This window comes from Carettochelys insculpta, chromosome 6 (genome assembly GCF_033958435.1).
Source record: "Carettochelys insculpta isolate YL-2023 chromosome 6, ASM3395843v1, whole genome shotgun sequence".
In the NCBI taxonomy this organism is placed as follows: Eukaryota; Metazoa; Chordata; order Testudines; family Carettochelyidae; genus Carettochelys; species Carettochelys insculpta.
The window spans coordinates 34,465,202-34,486,372 of NC_134142.1; the positions used below are offsets into that span (position 1 = coordinate 34,465,202).

Sequence of the window (21,171 nt, forward strand, 5' to 3'; positions counted from 1 at the left end):
CTAATATTTTTGTTGCCCTTTTCTAAACTTTTTCCAATACTAATATATCTTTTTTGAGATGAGCTGATCAGATCTGTACAAGGTATTCAAGATGTGGGTGTGGCATGTATTTATACTGAGACAATAAAATAGTCTCTGTCTCATTCTCTGTCCCTTTCTTAATTATTCCCACTGTCCTGTTTGCTTTTTCACTGTTGCTGCACATAGAGCAGATGTTTTCAGAGAACTATCCACAATGACTGCATGATCTCCCTGGAGTGGTAACAGCCAATTTAATCTGCATCATTTGATATTTACAGTTGGGATTATGTTTTCCTACATGCGTTAGTTTGCTTTTATCAACATTGAATTTCATCTGCCATTTTGTTGTCCAGTCACCCTGTTTTGTGAGATCCTTTGCAAGCTCTTCACAGTATGCTTTTGACTTAATTATTGTGAGAAATTCTGTATCATCTGTAAATTTTGCCACCCCTATTTTCACATCACTTATGAATATGTTGAATAGGATTAGTCCCACTACACACACTTTGGGGACACCAATAGTTACCTCTCTATATTCTGAAAACTGAGCTTTTATTCCTACCCTTTGTTTCCTCTCCTCCTTCAACCAGTTATCAATCTATGAGAGGACCTTCCCTCTTATCCCAGGACACCTTGCTTTGCTTAAAACCCTTTGATGATGGACCCTGTCAAAGGCTTTCTGAACTTTACACTACATCCACAGGATCCCTCTGGTCCACATGCTTGTTGACCCCCTCAAAGAATTTTAGTAGATTGATGAGGCATGATTTCTGCTTACCAAAACCACGTTAATTGTTCCTCAACAATTACATCCACATATGTGTCTGACAATTCTCATCAGTACTAAAGGTTCAAACAATTGCCTGGTACTGAAGTTACACTTACCAGCCTGTAATTGCCCGGATCTTTTCTAGAGCTCTTTTTTTAAAAACTGGCATCACTTTAGCCATCTTCCAGTCATTTGATACAGAAGTTGATTAAAGCATAGGTAAAAAGCCACTGTTAGTAGTTCTGCATTTCACATTTTAATTTTCAGAACTCCCCCTTCAGCATGTGGTCCTGGTGACTTATTGCTGTTAATCAATTTGTTCCAAAATTTCCTTTCATGATGCCTCAGTCTGGGACTGTTCCTCAGATTTGTCATCTAAAAAGAATGGCTCAGGTTTGGAAATCTCCCTCACATCCTCAGCTGTGAAGACTAATGAAAAGAATTTATTCAGCTTTTCTCCAGTGGCCTTATTGTCCATCAGTGCTCCTTTAGCATCTTGATTGTTCTGTGGCATCACTGGTTGTTTAACTGGCTTCCTGCTTCTAAAGTACTTCTAAAATTTGTTATTTTTTGAGTTTTTGATTAGCTGTCCTTCAGATTCTTTTTTGGCCTTCCTAAATTACATTTTAAACTTCGTTTGCCAGAGTTTATGCTCCTATCAATTTTCCTCACCAGGATTTAACTTCCCTTTTTTAAAGGATAATTTTTTATCTCTCATTGCTTTTTTTACTTTGTTATTAAGCCCCGGTGGCAGTTTTTTGGTTCTCTTTCAATGTTTTTTTAATTTGGATCATACATTTAAGCTGAGCCTCTGTTATGGTGTTTTTGCAAAGTTTCCATGCAGCTTGCAGGGATTTTACTTTTGGCACTGTACCATTTAATTTCTGTTTAGCTGACTATCTCATATTTGTGTAGTTCCCCTTTCTGAAATTAAATGCCACAGTAGTGGTCTACTGTGGTGTTTTTCCTACCACAGGGATGTTAAATTTTATTATATTATGGCCACTATTTCCAAGCAGTCCAGTTGTCTTCACCTCTTGAACCTGATCCTGTGCTCCACTTAGGACTAAACCAAGAATTGCCAACCCTCCTGTGTATCCCAGAACCAGTTGCCCTAAGAAAGGTGTCAATAAACTTTATTTCTGCATCCTGTCCTGAGGTGACTTGTACCCAGTCATTATGAGGGTAGTTGAAATCTCCCGTTATTATTGAGGGTTTTGTTGTTGTTGCTGTTTTTTATTTTAATAGCCTCTCTAATCTCCCTTTGCAAGCAAGGGAAGTTTAGGTTGGACATTAGGAAAAAGTTCCTAACTGTCAGGGTGGTCAAGTACTGGAATAAGTTGCCAAGGGAGGTTGTGGAATCTCCCTCGCTGGAGATATTTAAGAACAGATTAGATAGATGTCTATCAGGGATGGTGTAGATAGTGGTCGGTCCTGCTGTCGGGGCAGGGGACTGGACTCGATGGCCTCTCGAGGCCCCTTCCGGTCCTAGTGTTCTATGATTCTATGTTCTATGATTTCACAGTCACTATCATCATCCTGGTCAGGTTATCAGCAATATATCCCTACTGCTATATTCTTTTTAGAAGAGCAGGGAATTTTCTATTCATAGAGATTCTACAGAACAGTTTGGTACATTTAAGATCCTTACTTCATTTGAGCCTACACTTTCTTTCACATATAGTGCCACTCCCCCATCAGCATGATCGAGTCCAGGGGTGTGCAAACTGGGGAGGTGTGACACTTTGTAAAGTGGGGGTGCAGCATGATAGGCCACCTTCTGCCCAGCTGCACTGCCAGCTCTCTGCTGCCACGTCAGAGAGCTGGCAACACAGAGAAAACTGTGGGGGCGGGGGAGGGAGCTGATCATGCTGGGCCCCAATCAAGGAGAGGGGTCAGGCACACCTCTGGTGCCTGCCCCACTGTCTGGCTGAGGTGTCTGGTTCCTGGCAGTGGGGGCCGGACTGGCTGGGGGGGCAGTCCTGGGGGAGTGTTCGGGCTCCCCCCTGTGGCACCACAGCTGGCCCGGCCCCATAGCAATTGCACTCTCCTCCAGGAGAAACCATCCTTTCCCCCCCGGCTTGAGCCCCTGGTCTGTGCATGCCCCTTCCTGCATCTCTTCCTGAGGTCCTCCCACAGGTGTGGCGGGGGAGCACCATGGGCCCAGATAATTGCACGGCTGAAAAGCAGGTGTGGCATAAAAAGTTTGCTTACCCTGATCTAGGCTGGCCTTCCAATATATTTTGTATCCTGGGATTACTGTATCCCATTGATTATCTTCATTCCACAAAATTTCTGTGATGCCTATTATATCAATACCCTCATTTAATATAAGGCACTCTTATTTACCCATCTCTTTCTTTAGATTTCTAGCATTTGTATATAAGCACTTTAAAAACCCAGAAGCCTACAAGAAGTGAGCTACCATTTTAAGTTACAGGCTCAAACTTCATCAAGAAGTGAATAGAATCTCTGCGTAATCTTATTTATGTGGCTCTACCTAACTCTACTCGGTGCCCTCTCATTTGCACGTCTTCATAATTTATATTGTATTCAAATACTAAACAGTCAATGGTTCGGGAACCAGATTTTATCTGTCTGTTCGATGTGGTTTCTGAGGTGGTGTGTATGTAATGCTAATTTCAGATGTCTCAAAAGATCAGTTGTATCTTAATGTCCTCTTTCTGAACTTGAAAACTAGATCAATTTGTGTTTGTTTTTCAGGCAGAAACTGAGACAAGAACCAGAGAGGAAGCACTGTTAGATTTACAATATTTCCTAGATTTCTAGAGTTAAGTATTTTAGAAGTAGAGCTTTGATTGACTCACTGATTTATAGTTTGCCTGTCACTGGCTCTTTTGTTACTGAAAACATCACTCACTAAATCTGTTTTATCCTGATGTTTTACCCACTGAGACTACATCTGCTATAGCAACTTAGTATGAGATGACTCCAAAATACACGGTGTGTGCTTTGTCTTCAAATGAGGCTTGTTATTTATTTTTAGCCTGTATGGCAGATCACAGGGGGATTATCAGGAATAATTAGCAGTGGGCTCAGATGGCAGTGTGGCTGTGTAGGGTAGCAGAGGATGAGATAGTGGTAAAAGGACACATAAAAGCAGTACAATCTCATAGAAGGCTATCAGCTATCTTGGGCATAGTTAGCATCACAACGTAGCTGATGCAGAAGCACAAATGGAAGGCATGGTATTGTAAAAAATTGGGAGAAAAGGTAGCCATAAACAAAAGGGTGAAAGCCTGGGTATCTCCACCAGTCTCACTTAGTATCACTAGTTATTGCTATCTGAAGGTAAGATCCTACTCAGTCTCTAACCTTCTGTCATGGATAATTCAGATAGTCAGGTATTGAGGAATTTATTTTCCTCTGAAATGTACTTATTCATGTGTATCTATGGGATTACATCAATGACACTATCATGATCAACCTAACAAAAGAAATAGCAGTAAGTTCTGATCTTAGTCCTTGTGTGTGTAAGGAGTTATTAGATATGTTGACTTTGTCATACTCATTCCTGTCTAATGGAAACTCTTTCTGAAATAAGCACAGGAAATGTGGATGCAAGAGGACAGTGGCATACACATTAAGAGAAGCTACAGCATATAAAGATTCCTTCATTGTTTCACATGCCTCACTTATTGGTTTCATGTTGGAATTTTATCTTAAGAAAAACGTGACTACATCTATGCATACACATTAATCTGCAAAATTTCCTTTCTATAAAACAGCTCACAGACAGAAATGGTAATAATTGCCAAAGAGCTTAACAAGGAGCAGTAAGGCAAGCAATAAAGAATGTTAAAATGTTTCCTCCTGCAAATCAGGCACCTTGGCAAGGAGTATTGAAAAGCATTCATCCTTCCCTCAGACTCATCTTGAGCAGAAATGTCTTCAGCCTACAAACACAAAGATAACATCTTTAGTATTGGTGCAACACTACATAGTAAAACAAGGATCAGAACATGGTTAGTCAGGAGTGTGGGGGCAGAGGAAGTTTGTGCCAAACATATAGTCATTAGGAAATTGCAGCTTAGAAAACCTAAGGGAGAATTTTGTTGAAATTTTATCATCTGCACACGATTCAGCTAATCTATTAACATTGGTTTTCATACTATGTTCTCAATAATCCTTTGCTGTAATAATAGAAACATACATATCTGTTATTCAAGGATCTCAGAGTACTTCAAAATATTAATAAAACCTCACAACACCTTTCTGAGGTCAATATTAACAGTACATTAAAGTATCTGGAAGTTAAAGGCCTAATCTGAACATAGAGTGAATACCTAAATCTTCAGATGAAGCCAAGGGAGCTATGGGTACTCAGCTACTCTGAAAATCAGGCCAAAATGACTTATCTAACCACACAAGATGTGTCAGTGGTAGAGGTGGGAGTAAAATCTGATGGTGCTATGCCATTGCACTAATCACTTGGTCATTCCCCCTCCAGTAAGGCACTCACAGAGAGATGTCAAAGTTGTCTATGGCTTGCATTTTAAATATTCAGAAAAGGCCATTAAAGCTCCATTACTGTCAGTCTTTCAACAGAAAAAAAAAAAAAGGCAGACATGACAGGGGTTGCCGTATGAACACAGAGAACTCAGCTGGATTGGAGAGGAGCAACCTCATTGCCAGATATGAAAGAGTTTACTGTATTCCATTACCTGGAACTCTCAAATAACCAGCATTTTAAACATAAGTAAATTTTAGTTGCATTTTCCATAAGTACAGTACAGTGAAAGTAAATACAAATAAATACAGCAAATACAGTAAAAGTTTGCAATGTACAATATTACTGTTGTTGGTGAATAAAATACTCTGAACACATTTTGGTTTGTTTCTTAATACCTAATCTTGTTTTTCTTTAGTGTTATGCATTGCTAGGTATACCTCTCTATTATCCAGAATATTTGAATATCCAGCAATCTCCTGGTTCCAGGGCTGCCAGATATGAGTTTACTATACTAAAGTTTTTTCAGGATCAAATTCTGCCCAGTTCAGATGCAGCCACTCTATCATTTTCAAGGAAGACATAAAGCAGTAAATATCCCCAAATCATAAACAAAACTATTTGCTTTATTCTTAACCTCAGACGTTAAGGGTACAATCCTGTGATCTTTGGTCAGCAGTCCGTATCTGTGAGTAATTCTATTAACGTTGACATGATAATTGTTAAGGAATATGTATCTGTGGACAGGCTATAGGATGAGTCCCAAACTTGACCTCTATTTGAAGACTCTCAGTTCCAAGTTATACTCTTCCACAAAAAATGAGTAGAAGTGGATACTAAGAAGATAAAATATCTTCAGCCTTGAAGCCACTTAGCACAAATCAATAGGATAGATTAAAAAACTACTGAAATTCTCCCCTGATAAATGACAGACATTTCTGTGCTATTGCAATTATGATCACAAGATCACATACCGTGTCTGAAAAATATTAGCTAAGGGACAGCAACTTCCTGCCTTTCTCATGCTAAAATTCACTCATGCTACTGAAATCAGTGGCACTTTTTGTAGAGTAAGTTACTAATCAACACGGAGAAGGGCAGCAGAACCTAATAAAGAGACTTGTTAGTATAAAAGACAAAAAATATGCATCAGGTAATCACAATTGTTATAAAAATCTTCTTTGACTATCAAAAGTGTATTTCATAGTGTACTGTGAAGATAAGTTGACTGGTAACAAATACTAAAAGGCTGAGACTTCTGCCTCAACTCATCTTCTTGTGTATAGGGTGTTGCAGCAAATTAAGCATGTGTGAGAGAGAAAGGGGCAGGCAACAAACACATCTCTCTCTCTCTCTCTGAAGTTAACTATGGAAGGAAACAAGGAAGTCCCCAAATTACAGCCTGATGAAACAGCTCCTAGGGGGTTACAATATGAAAAGCTAGCAACTATTACATATATTATGCTTTGTATAAAATGAAGATTCGGTAAAATACTTATTTACAGAGCTTTTGAAACATGCTTTTTGATTCTGTAGCCCTAATACCAACTTGAAGGTTAAGCAGCTATAACTGTTTCTTATACAAATACTTAGCTATGTCTTTAATATCAGCGGGTAGAGAGCTATCAGATTCAACAAGGAAGTTCATATTATATCAAGAAAGTTCATAATATGAGATGGCTCTCGATACTATTGTGGACAATAGCTGGATTTTTTTTTAAATTTTCAGAGCACTAGAAACTGCTCGATTGCATAATTAGGAATGGGAATGGTTTTACACAAGTTCTTTTTAGTTCTCTAACCTAACTGCATAAAAAGGCTCCTTCTTAATATTCAGATTTGTGTCAGTCCAGATCTCAAGCACACATTCAAGTTATGGCACTAAAAATCCTTATACAATCCATCTTCAACCACTTTGTGCCTGTTCATGATGCTTAACAAGTTTTAGAGGGATAGGCAAGTTAGCCTGTATCTTCAAAAACAACAAGAAGTCCTGTGGCACCTTATAGACTAACAAATACTTGGGAGCATAAGCTTTCATGGGCAAAGACCTGCTTCCTCAGACTCATGAGTCAGGGGTTCCAGAGGAGGGTTTAAATATGAAAAGGAGGGAATCCAAGTCAAGAGGAGGGCTGGAGTTGACTCAACAGATCTTGTCAACTCTGGCCCTCCTCTTGACTGGGACTCCCTCCTTTTCATAAGCCCGTATGTTTAAACCCTCCTCTGGAACCCCCCACTCATGCATCTGACAAAGTGGGTCTTTGCCCACAAAATAATGCAGATTGCCACATGTTTCTTTTCAACATCTGAGTCAGAAGCGACCAGCAGAAGGTTTCCTTGTTGGTGGTTCAGTTTCTGTAGTTCCCACATACAAACATTGCTCCTTTAAGATTTCTGAAAACATGCTCTACACCTCATTCCTCTTTTGGACGGCACTTTATATTCGTAAATCTTGAGTTGAGTGCTATAACTATCTTTACAAATCTTGCATTAGACCTTCTTTGTGTTTTGTGAGATCTGCAGTGAAAGTGTTATTAAAATGAATAATGTACTGGGTCATCATTCAAGACAACTTGAAACATATGGCAGAACGTGGGTGAAACAGAACAGGAGACATAAAATTCTACCCTAAGGAGTTCACCCAAAAATATAATTAATATGTTATTTTTGTCATGAGCATAATGTGAATAGAAGCATGTCCTCTGGAATGGTGGCTGAAGCATACAAATGTTGAGCACATCTGGTAAATAAATACCTTGCAATGTACGCTACGAAAGTGCCATGCAAATATATTGTCTCTCTTTCTGGTAACATTGTAAATAAAGGAGATAATACTGCCCATTTCTTAAGTGTAAACAAACTTGGTTATCTTAGGCTACGGCTACACTATAGTTACTCTTTTGGGATACAAAATACAAAGGTATCTTGAAATAGCAACTCTGCAGCTAAACACCACATTCGAAATAGCAGTGCTATTTTGAGTGTAGTATTCTGGTTCTGGTAATCCTCGTCATGTGAGGGGTAGTGAAAACTTCAAAATAGCCACTTATTTCGAACTTCGGTGCTGTGTGGATGGCACCTAGTTCAAAATATGTTAACTCAAAATAAATTACTCTATTTCATTAGTTATTTTGAGTTACAGCTACAGCATAGCTGTAGCCTTAGAGATTTGCCGCATCAGAAATGGACTGTAAAGTTTTACATTGTTTTGTTTTTGAGTACAGTTATGTAACAAAAATACACATTTGTAAGTTGTACTTTCACAACAGTTTGCCCTACAGTACTTGTGTGGGGTAAATGAAAAACACTATTTCTTTTACCATTTTCACAATGCAAATATCTATAAATCAAAAATATACAATTTTATTTCAATTACAACACAAAATATACATGAAAATTTAGAAAATATCCAAAATATTTCATACATTTGTATTGGTAGTATATTGTTTAACAGTGTGATTGTGCTTTTAAAAACTGCAATTAATAATTTTAATTCTTTTGCATTTATCACAAGTTAACTGGAATTAATTAACAGCCCTAATTCCAGTTCATTCCTTTGGAATTGTTTATTACCTGTATTATGATCTTTTGCAGCATGGTCGTATCTTTTCTCTCAGTTTCTCTGGTCTCAGATTGGAAACTACAAAGTTTTAAAAAAATATTAGAGAGATCTCTCAGAATATACATGCCATGTAGTTCAAACAGTTGTTTTCTCTACACACTGACAGAAATTTTCAGTCACCTAGGGGATCTGGATATTTGAGTCCAATTAAATTTCAAGGACATTCAACTCATTTAGGCATCTTTGAAAAACTCTGCCGTAGCTTCTACCGTCACAGTGAAACAAAGAGTAAATTTTTCACAATGGCAAGATTTGAGACACTAAAGTCTAGATCATCTAACTAGATCTTCCAAATTGATCTAGTGACTACATAGCAGTCATGGGTAAATAACATATTCAAAATAAATATCTAGGATTGGGAGTGGAGGCTGTCCTGCACATTATTATAAAATGGAATGGGGGCATTATGTAACTTACATGCAGCAAGTCAACACTACAAATATGAATGGTAAATTATCACCCATGCAGTCTTCTGAAATCCAAAATATAAGGAATAAGAGAAGCAAAGACCAGCCACCTCTAAATACAGGGTAAGGTATAGGAAACTCTTGTTCTACTACTGCCTATGTTTTTAATAAAATGAGTGTCCAATCTGGCCTATATACCACCCTTCATATACATGAAATTAACTCATACACGTCACAAACTTCAACTGTTAAGGAAAAATGAATTAAAAACAGAAACTAGCTGAAATTCTCAAAAAGGTTTACGAAAAACTTGAAGTAAAAAACATGAATGATATTGGGTATCTTGATCTCTATTTAAATGATCAAATTCAATTACCAGTAGTCCATATATTACAAAAATATATATTTGATTATAAAAGTCTTAATAAAGCTATTTAAAACAGCTCAACATAATATTTCTTCTATATGCTTTTATGCTGCATATGGAAAGGGGGCATAGGTATTCGTTTTAAATATACATTAAAACACCTATATACCCCAATGTATCAATGGAAATTTCATCTAAGTGATCTATCTGCCAATCTATACAAAGGGACTATCTTTCCAGAATTTTAATTTCTAAATGTGTTTTGGCATTTTATCTCTGGTGAAGTATATTTACCAATAGATCATATTACTTTAGTCACAATCTATGTCAAAAGGAAGTGACAAAGTTAACAGAGGAAGGGAGAGAAGAAAAGTTCATAGAGTTTCTTGCAAATGTTTTGTTCAGTGTTTTAATTACATCCACCAGCCAAACTCTGGTTTTAGACTGGGAATGCTACTTGAATGATCTATGGAATTGACAGAGGTTGTGCTCTTCCTGCATCAGTATTCCCAAGATTCCTAAAATAATCCTCCTGCTTTAGAGTAAAGTGCTTTCAGGGCTGCTCTATTTGCCACTTGAAATTTAACAGTACAGATTTCAGCCCTGATCCTATGTGGGAGTGGAGGGCATTCAGCATCTTGCATACTGGCCCCACGGTGATTATTGTCTCTCGTTTCCTCAAAGCATGCACATGCACAGTCACTCTTTCGTTCAAAGGTGCTCATATGCTAGTGTGTGGGAAATCATAACAACTCTAGACAGGACAGACAGATCAGACAAGAAAGAGCAGCATAAGGGATATAGGCATTGAGGCGATTAAGGTCCTCAACTTGTTTCAGAAGGAAAATCCGATACCAAAACTCAGCCTTTGTGAACCATTTATATAAAATAAAATTGCCTTCTCTTGCATTAATATGTCCGCTCCTTCAAATAGCAGTGCTGTCCAAGAGAAAGCAACTTTATCTTGTAAAAATGGTCACATAAACTGGTCCTAAAATGTTTTAACTACAAATAGAATCAAATACTTTAGGAAAAGAGCAGCATTAGGAGATTTAGGCTACATCTACACTACAAATTCGAATCTAAAACAGTTAGCTCAATATTACCACATGACTGTCTTCACTGTAAATACCATTAGCTTGATTTAGGGAGCACTAATATCGGTATCATAACATTGTCAGAACCTGCTTGGTGTAGCATCTAATTTGAATTTAAAAGTTCAAATAAAGGCCAGTGTGGAAGTACCACGTCTTAAATCTGAATTTATTAGCCCCCAGAGGTGTCCTGTATGTAACCCACAATGCCCGTCTCAGTGCTCTGCTCTGGACACTGCTCTTCAGGTGCGCAGGAATTATGTAACAGGAAGACCATGAATTTCAAATCAGGACCAGGAAGCCTGTGGCTGTGGGGTCATGTTTATATGAGAGCCTGAGAAATGTCTTTCTTTGCTATTGGCACTGTGAGCACATCTACAATTACAAGCAGCCCCAGCACAGAGTTCATGGTTCTGTCTCTACCTCTGCTAGTTAAGCACTTGGTATATTTTTCTGTGGTGCCTGGTACCAGCCACAGCCTGACCGCACTGTGAGTCGGCAAGGCTGTTGTGGGGGTCATGCTTGTGTAAGAGTCCAAGAAACTTCTCAGTGGTTTACATTTATGCGTGCCCCCCTCAACACTCCCATAGGCACCATGCAGTCGGGATCCTTCCCGCTCTCAACCACTTCACGTGGCTAGGCCCTGACCCAGTAAAAGGATGTGCCTGCTGTTTGGTGCTGACCATGCTGCCAGGCAGCACCATGTCCTGGCTTGTGTGTGGTTAGGCCTCCAACAGTGGGAAAGATTTTTTTTTTTCGGGGGCTTGCAGCTGCCCCGGGGCGACTACTTCAACTGGCCACCCTTAGAAATCCCACCATGCCCCCACCTCAACAAAGGCCCAAGGGGCTAGCTGCTACCTGGGGGGGGGGGAAGTCTCCCCCAGCAGCCACAATTTTCAGGGCCTTTCTGAAACCGGGGGGAAGTTTCCCCTGGAAGCTTTGAATTGTGGGGACTTGCAGCCATCTGGGGGACTGCTTCAACTGCCCACCCCCAAATATTTTTGGGGCTTTTCTGTCACTGGGGAGGAAGTCTTCCCTGGTGGCTAAGATTTCTGGGGCATTGCTGCCGCCAGGGGAAGTCTCCTCCAGCAGCTAAGATTTTCGGGGGCTTACAGCTGCCTGGGAGGAATACTTCACCTGGCCCTGCACTGATACACCCCAACACCCCCTGCCCCAACAAGAACCCAGGGGGTTAGCTGCCACTGGGGGAAGTCTCCCTCTGCAGCATGAATTGCAGGGCCTGTCTGCCATGCGGTGGAGGGGGGGAACAGTTCAAGTGGCCCTTGAGCCACAGACCCCCCCACCCCAAAAAGATTGTCGGGGACCATGTCAACTGGTCATTCAACCTCCAAAATAGCAAACCAGGCCACAATGGCAATGACACGTGGCAAGCCCCATCCTCTATGTTGGCAATTTCTGACTAATGAAGAGGGAAGACAAAAATCTTTTTTCCTAGCCTTTTCTACCCTGTTTCTTCTAACTTTTGACCCCTTCATGCAGGGAAGAGTGAGTGGAGGGCCAGTTGAGAATACAGACTGCACAGAAGCTGTACCCTCCCCTCAGCTACTCTCTTTTTTCTAAATCTTTACTAGCTACTCTTTCTTCATGCTTTTCATTGTCCCTGTGTTATTTCTAGGGATCAGATGCAATCAAGTGAGGGAGGACAATCAGTGGAGGGCCAGTGGAGAAGACACACCTGCTGATTTCTACAAAATCCTTGATAATTCAGTTACAGCTACAGTTTTAAAAAGCTGTTCACTTATGGAAGAAAAAGATTTCTGTTAAATTGGTGATCTTCATTGATGCTCCACTTTTCCTTCCTTCTGGCTGGAAAACTGGATGTTTGCTTACCATGGGAGGGGAATGAGGAAAAAGCAACGTGGGAAGATGATGTCAAAGACCAGCAAGCATACCCAGAATGCTACATGGATGAGGAAACTGTGGGTTAGGTCCCCACAATGCATTGCTGTAACAGTCAATGTTTGCTAATTGAGTGTGGCAGCAATAAGATGACTTTCTGAGGAGCATGTGGGAAGGTGAGGATAGTCAAATTCAAATTTATAAAAGCCAGTGTTACAAAATCGCTATTAATAAATTCAAATCTATCTTGTAGAGTAGACGTAACCATAGTCAAGGGGAAAAGGCATTCTGAGTGAGATTTCAAAAAGGGACGGAGAGTCAAGTAGGCACCAGAATACTCACTAAGGCTATGCCTACACTAGAGCAATCTGTCAACAGAAGTTACTGTCAGAAGATATCTTCTAACAAAACTTCTGTCAACAGATTGTGGCCAGACTGCAAAGTGGATCAAAACAGTGATCTGCTCTGTCGACAGAGAGCGGATGAATTGCTCAGCTGCTTATCAGCAAAATAGTCAACTGGAAGCTCTGTCTGTTGACAGAAGCCCCACTCCACCCCACCTTGAGCATCCAGACTGGCTTTCTGTTGACAGATCTCTGTGGACAGAGGCTTTCTGCCTCATGGGGGAGCTGCAGAATGCTGTCAACAAAAGTGCCGCCTTCTGTCAATTTACTGCTGACAGAATGCCTTGGGAATGTGGATGCCCCAGAGTTTTTTCAAGAAAACTCTCTAGCATTGACGTAGCCTATATAGGCTGCAGGAGCTGCAGAGGGAAAGAAAGTTCATGTGTGAAACTTGGAGAAGACAGAGAAAGTCAGTGTCTAAAGAAAAGAGAGCAGGGAGAACAGATGCATGGAGAATGAGTCTCCTCTTTCCTCTACCTTGTGCTACCACAGACACCACTACAAAGTGCATTTAGAATACCACCATTTAGCTCTGGTAAGAGTTAAAATCCACAATGCATAGATGTAACTAGTGACACAACATAAAAGGGAGTAGAGAATGAGTAGAGTAGAGTAGAGAATGAAGCTCCCAATCTGTGATACAGACTGGAGCAAGTCCCTCGAGGGTTCTTTAACACAAAAGGCAATATTCTGCTCCAATTTACACCACCAGTAAACATGGAAGAGTTGTAGTCATGTCAATTAAATTATGCTGGATTTGCACCCATGTAGATTAAAGATGACTTCTCTGTAATATGTATCTTTATGAATATCCTCCTATGATTCAAACATCAATAACACTGTTTTAAAATTATATGTTAGTCTCTGTACCTGCTTAAGTCCGTTTGTGTTTCTGCTTCCACTTGCTGCTTCGGGGGGTCCTTCCTTTTCCTTTTAGCAGGAGTGTAATACCTATACTGTGACAAGAAGGATTTAGCATCTGACTTTAGGGTGCGTGGAGTGAATGGTTGGTGACTGTCAGTAAAGTGGTCAGAGTGCCTATCTAAGAGATCCCCGCTGTACACTTTGGACTCAGTATCCTGATGGTTGTGAGAACAACCAATGTTCATAACACTTTCAGCAGAGGAACTGTATGAAACTCCAGAGAATTTTCTTTGTGGACTTGAAGCACTTGAGTTAGAGATCGAGGCATTAGATGTTTTCCGAGTATCTTTTCTAGTATATTTTGCAGAGTTGGGAAGATCCAGGCCTTGCCTGTCCGAAGACAATAATGATCTAGACAAATACCTCTGTGCATTTTGTGTCTGAGGAGATAGTTGGTCATTGGCTTCTGCTTCACATGAACTCTACAAAAACACAAATGGTAACGTTTTATGAAATGACTGCTTAACTGGCTTCTTTTCAAGAGACTACGTCTACAGCAGCCCACTTCGAAATCTGCTGCTAGGAATAAGGGGATTTCGAAGTTGCCAGGGTCCTTTCGAAAAGGAGCCCCGTCTGGACGAGCCACGTGGCGGCGAGCTGCATCAATTTTGAAATGCCGTGGCTGCGGGCATTCTAATGAGGTGCTGAATATGTATTTCAGCGCTTCATTAGTAAACTTCGAAATGGCCATTTGTATGGCCATTTTGAAGTTTTGGGCTAATGTAGACATGGCTCTAAAGTATGAGGCACATAAAGCCTGTAAAAAAGCAACTATTTATCTCAGACAATTGGTCTGAACAATTTGCTTGACCTGAAAGAAATAGTTAAATGTGAAATTATAGTTATGAAACTGATACAGTTATTGCGCAAGCCTTTAACACATCTCTGGAAATGTGTAGCATCACAGTTAGAGTTGGAGAAGAACAAAGGTGCTAGTATTTCTACAAGATGGCAAGAGTTATTTCTTACATTTTATTAATTCCAAGGCCAGGCTGCAGCTAGGAAACTGACTCAGAAGATTGAAACTACCACTTGCCAAAAACTTAAATATATATTTTTTATCTTTACAATCTGAAATTTGTTAAGTATAAACTATGTGAGGGAGGAAGGAACAACACATTCTATATATATATATATATATATATATATAAAAAAAACTGCTCGCTAGGATCGCCTAGAGAGCGTGAGAGAGAACAATATTTAATTTGCATATAAGCTCAGGGAAAAATCCACAAGGCTACATTGTTACTCTAGCACATCTCATTATCAATACCGTATAAACAATATAGTGGATTACTCAAAGAGCAACTTACAAAACTTGTTAATTCAGTTCATTTTATAGGACATGAATTAAAGGACTATAGTGGCCTCTGCTTCAGAACTGGTTGGACACCACAGCTTTATATGGTATTTTTGGTTTCCATAAAAATTCGCTTATTTAATTCAGGCATTATTAATCTGAGTACAATATGTCTTTAGAATACAAATAGCTATATAACCATAACCGTAAGTATTTTGAGACAGACCTCTGACTAGGCAATTATAGCTATGAATGCAGGCACAGCCCATCTGAAATTAACAATAGAGCTAAAAACTTAATACCATTTCCTAATATTATTTCATATGCACAAATAGATTTCCATGTGGTCATAGCTATCATTTTACAACTAGATTTTCTGAAACTGAGCAAAGCACATACTACACATTAACAGCTACCAACCAATTTTGTGCTATTTCTTTCTGAAAAAAAAAAAAAACAGACCCTGCAACAATAATTGAAAATGGAAAATATGACAGATGTGATTCTCTCTTCATTTAAATGGCTCTTACACAAGAGTAATTTCACTGACTTCAGTATTTTTTTCAACTGCTAATAACTTAAGTGGTTGAAGGTATTTATTCTCCAGAAGAAAATTTATCAGAAGTGACACTGATATTTACACTTGGCGTTTGTCTCGGCTGATATCTTGAAAATTTCCTCATCTCAGGTCAGTCAGTCAGATGCACCCAATCATAGAGTTGTCTGAGCATCACATCAGAAATACCTTGTCTTGCTTGAACCACAGATTTGACTCATGGTAGGATCAGTCCAGCTATTTTTCCTTCAAGGAATAAGTTCCAGTTTGATGACTCTGAGTTTTTTAGATAAGAATTTACAAACCAAAGTCTGCTTTGTTTGATGCCAAGGCACTACAGGTTACACCTCCGAAACCTGGCATTCTCTTGTCCAGCAACATCCCTCATCCAGGTCAGGAGGGCACCCAAGCTGACATTCTGGCAGCCCTGCAGGGGGCAGTGGGTCTGGGTCTGGAGGAGGCATCCCTAGGTAGCCTCGCAATGGGTCAGGGCCAGGACCAGGATGCCAGCATCCCCCAGCAGTGCCACTCAGAGCTGGGGTTGAGGAGCTGGCAGCCCCCAGCAGCCCAGCATAGAGCTTGGGTTGGGGAGCCAGCATCCCCTACTGTGGAGTCAGGGTTGGGGAGCTGTAGTCCACTGGCATGGAGCTGGGGTCTGGTAACTAGCAACCCTACACAGAGCCATGCCTGGGAAGCCAGCATCCCCAGCAGCCCCACACGGAGCCAGGCCCAGAGAGCCCACTATGGCAGGCCTGCAGGGGCAGCCAGGGACTGGGAGGCATTCACCTCCAGCAAAGTCCCTCGTCCAGGATCACTGAGGTCCCAAGGGTGCCAGACCAGGGAGGTGCAACCTTCAGTCACAAGAGCAAAGATTTCTACTAGGGAAAACTTCCCCGCTCCTGTTCCCCACACCATACACTACGCCACTGTGCCATCTTCCTGGTTGCTGAAATCTACCTTGCGGATGGTTGTATTTCAGTGGTACTCTGATCATATGGGACTTTGGGATCCTTTAAGATCAAGGGAATTGTACAATTAAGTTGTTGTTATGAATGTCATCTGCAGATTAAACTGAAAGAAGTCAGCCTGATAGATCTGGCTGACTTTGAAATGGAGAAACTGCTAAGATTTATAGAAAACCACAAAATAAATCTGGATAAAAAATGCTATAAATCTGGGATTTCTCTCTGATGGACTTGTATCTGGTTTCTGATCCACAACTAATATAAAAAAAAGAGAAGTCACATGCTTAGGTAGTATCACAACCTTCAAATCCAGGGAGAGGATTCTTCAAACTCAAAAACTGAAACTAGGTAACTCCGATTGTACAAAACAAGCCACAAATTTTTCTGTGTGTCTGACTCTTTACCTAACTTCTGTGCAACAATGTGGCTATGGAGACCTAGAAATGTTGCAATATGAAATCTAACATGATGTTTTACTGAACAGAGGGAAAACTTTACACCATCTAGGTGAAGATACACAATGTTCCTTTTAGAAATATCAAATATTGTGAAAATAAGTGTAAGGTAATGCATGTTGGAAAAAATAACCCAAATTACACGTACTACATGATGGGGTCAAATTTAGCTACGACAGATCAGGAAAGGGATCTTGGAGTTATAGTGGATAGTTCTCTGAAGACATCCACGCAGTGTGCAGCGGCAGTTAGTAAGGCAAATAGGATGTTAGGAATTATTAAAAAAGGGATCGATAATAAGACAAAAGATATCATACTTCCCCTATATAAAACTATGGTACGCCCACATCTTGAGTACTGCGTGCAGATGTGGTCTCCTCACCTCAAAAAAGATATATTGGCATTAGAAAAGGTTCAAAAAAGGGCGACTAACATGATTAGGGGCTTGGAACAGGTCCCATATGGGGAGAGGCTAGAGAGACTGGGACTTTTCAGTTTGGAAGAGAGGCGATTGAGGGGCGATATGATAGAGGTATATAAAATCATGAATGGTGTGGAGAAAGTGAATATAGAAAAATTATTTACCTTTTCCCATAATACAAGAACTAGGGGACACCAAATGAAATTGATGGGTAGTAGGTTCAAAACTAATAAAAGGAAATTTTTCTTCACACAGCGCACAGTCAACCTGTGGAACTCCTTGCCGGAGGAGGCTGTGAAGGCCAGGACTCTATTAGGGTTTAAAAAAGAGCTTGATAAATTTTTGCAGGTTAGGTCCATAAATGGCTATTAGCCAGGGATAAAGTATGGTGCCCTAGCCTTCAGAACAAGGGCAGGAGATGGATGGCAGGAGATAAATCACTTGATCATTGTCTTCTGTTCTCCTTCTCTGGGGCACCTGGCATTGGCCACCGTCGGCAGATGGGATGCTGTGCTGGATGGACCTTTGGTCTGACCCAGTATGGCCATTCTTATGTTCTTATGTAATTAATAAATCTCTCTGCCATCCCCAGCTCCTGTGTCCATACACCCTTTTCTGTGGCAGCAAAGTTTATTAAAGTAATTAAAAATAACAATAATTAAAAAGTAGTAAATATCTGAATAACAGAGAGATTCAGAAAATGACAGTGAAAGAAGAAAATATGATAGTGACTGAAAAATGAGATCTCACATCTTAATCTGACATATCCATCCCTTCTTCTAATGTAGGTCTATGCATTCATCCATACTCAAGAGTTTTGTTTAAAATTTCAAAGTATTATTATCTGGCACTCTAATACAGTCATTATTCAAATTGCTTGCTATGAAATATAGTCATGCAGAAAGAAACCAACTAATGATCTGTTTTCTATATTAGCTGGAAATGTACTGTTGGTCTACAAATGCTTTAAATGCAGAGTAAATTCAAACGATATCAAACATTCTGTGCTGAAGTCAATATTGTGAAAATAGCATATTCTTCCTTAGGTAAAGTTGGCAAAAGCTTTTGCTGCTAGTTAGTGTGGTTAATGCAGTACTTTCCCATACTAGTGAATGACAAATTAATCCCAAAAATCCGTTAATCCCGAAAGTCTGTTAAATCTGAGGGTTTACTACCCCCCCCACTAGGCTCCCCCACACGAGTCCCCCCACTCCCCCTCCAAAAGCAAAAGCTGGGGACTCACCAGACTGTGGCCGCTGCAGCCGGAACTGCAAGAGCCTGCCACGTGGTTGGAGCTGCCAGACTGCATCTGGAGGTGCCCGCGGCATGTGGCAGGTGCTGGCTCGCCGCGTGTGGCTGGAGGAGCCACCATTGACACCAGAGCTGCCACACGCTTCTCTCTCCAGGGGTGGGCATGTACATGGGCAGACGGCACTTGCGTATGTGCCCCACCCCTGTGGGAGGAGCATGTGGCGGCTCTGGTGTCGATGGCAGCTCCTTCAGTTGCATGTGGCAGGGTGCTTCCAGCCGTGCAGTGAGGCAGCTCCAGCCATGTGGCTCCAGCAGAGGAGGTGGCAGTTCCTCCAGGTAGCAGCAGTAAGTCCCTTAACTGGGTGTTTGGGGGGAGTGGGGGAGTTAGGTTTTTACATACCCCAGCAGACTTGGGAACAATGGCGTTGTCCGTTGTTTCCGAAGTCCGCTAAATTGGGGTATGTAAAATCAAGGGTTTACTGTACTTTAATCAGCAATTTATTTCTCTCTTACTTGGAAGTGTATTCAATATATCTGATGAAACTAAATGAAACATGGAGATATATGAAGCTCTTGCTAACAGAATTCAACTTATGGATTTAGATAGCAAGTCTTTACTAAATGCATAAGCTGAATTTTGTTAGCAAGCATTTCATCAGATATATTGAATACGTTTCCAAGTAAGAGAGAAATAAATTGCTGACATAATGTATATTACTCCAGTTATTCTCATTCACTAGTTGCTATTACTAGAAAATGAATTTGCATGTTGGAAATCAGTAAATTCATTTTCTAGTAATAATGACTATGTGAACATGTGACTAAGTGACTAATATCTCCCCATATTAGTAATTTTGTGGAACAGGGAAATAAAAGAATTTGCTGCATGTGTGTATTTTAGATCGGCAGAACATATTTCCAAGCCTCTGCATGGAAATCTAGGATAGTCATGTTTGTGTATATTTTGTAAAATGCAAACACATACAGCAACACAGAAACACCACAAACAAATTACCTTTTACGGTGAAGGTAATCTGTAACTGATTAATCATCAAAAATCTTCCACTGTTTTATTTTGGTGACATCTTCCTGATTTACTACTGAAATAACATAGAATGGAATTTTCTGATGCAAATATAAAGATCTTACTTTGCCTGCAAATGTGCTATTATCCATTTTATGTATATTTTATTCACTAAACTAACAACATTGGGGACACTGAATCCAAATCTCTTATCCTTATTCTCACTGAGCAGAACGTACTCCTGTGAGAATACTCTACCATCCAGTTCCTTTTATCGCCTATATCCTAAATGATAGCAACTCTCAAAACACTGAGGCTATGCCTACACTAGAGGGTTTTGCCAACAAAACCCACAGTGTCCAGATTCCCAGGGCATTCTGTCGACAGTAAGTTGACAGAGTGCAGCACTTTTGTTGACAGCTGTACCCCACTCCCCATGAGGACTAATGCCTCTGTTGACAGAAAGCCGGTCTGGACATTCCGGGGGGCTCTCGGTCCACAGACAGGGTTTCCGGGACACTGGGCAGCCCTGTCTGCTGTGCTTCCAGCTGGCTGTTTTGCCAACAAAGCGGCCAGGCAGTTTGGCTGCTCTCTGTCGACAGAGCAGATCGCTCTTGTGATCTGCTTGGTAGTTTGGCCACGATCTGTGGACAGAAGTTTTGTCGGGAGATATCTTTCGACAAAAACTTCTCTCAACAAATCCCTGTAATCTAGACATGGCCTCAGAGAGTGGTGCTCAGCTGTCTGAGTGGCTGTCAGAGGTGTCACTCCTGGGTGCTGCAGAACTCGTCTCAGATTCAGTGCATGCAGGCCTGGTGCAGAGGGCCACTTGGGGGGGTGAGGTGACATGAGATCTAACAGTGAGCCAGTGTAGGGGCTACAGATCTGCCTTTATGCTGCTCAATTCCCCTGTGCTCTGTTAGGGTTGCAGGCATCCAGTTTTTGACTGGAATGTGTGGTCAAGAAGGGATCCTGGCAACTCCAATCAGCACAGCGGAATGGGCTGCTAAAAAGTCCAGCTGGCTGCAATGGCTAGCTTCGTATGGCTCCTGGAAGTGGCTGCTATGTTCCACCAGCTTCTGGGTGCAGGGGTACCCAGGGGGCTCCATATATTGTTAATGGGAATTGCACAGGTGGCGCTGGTGGATGGGGACAGGGCACATAGCCCACTGGCTGCCTCTGTACCTAGGGGCTAAAAGGATGAACCGGTTGCTTTTGGGACCCATCTGTGATAAGTGCCACCCAGAGCTTACACCCCAA

At 40.8% G+C, this 21,171-nt stretch overlaps 1 protein-coding gene across 3 annotated transcripts in view; it reads right to left on the reverse strand.

Moving 5' to 3' along the window:
* Window positions 1–21,171, reverse strand: part of SPATA7 (spermatogenesis associated 7) — a 71,711-nt gene that overhangs the window by 13,440 nt on the left and 37,100 nt on the right. For all 3 annotated transcript variants that reach the window (XM_074998772.1, XM_074998771.1, XM_074998773.1), the window contains 3 exons: window positions 13,886–14,361; window positions 8,835–8,901; window positions 4,640–4,707 (listed from right to left, as the gene is read on the reverse strand). In XM_074998772.1, the coding sequence (XP_074854873.1) occupies window positions 4,640–4,707; window positions 8,835–8,901; window positions 13,886–14,361 (611 nt within the window). The remainder of the gene's footprint in view (window positions 1–4,639; window positions 4,708–8,834; window positions 8,902–13,885; window positions 14,362–21,171) is intronic.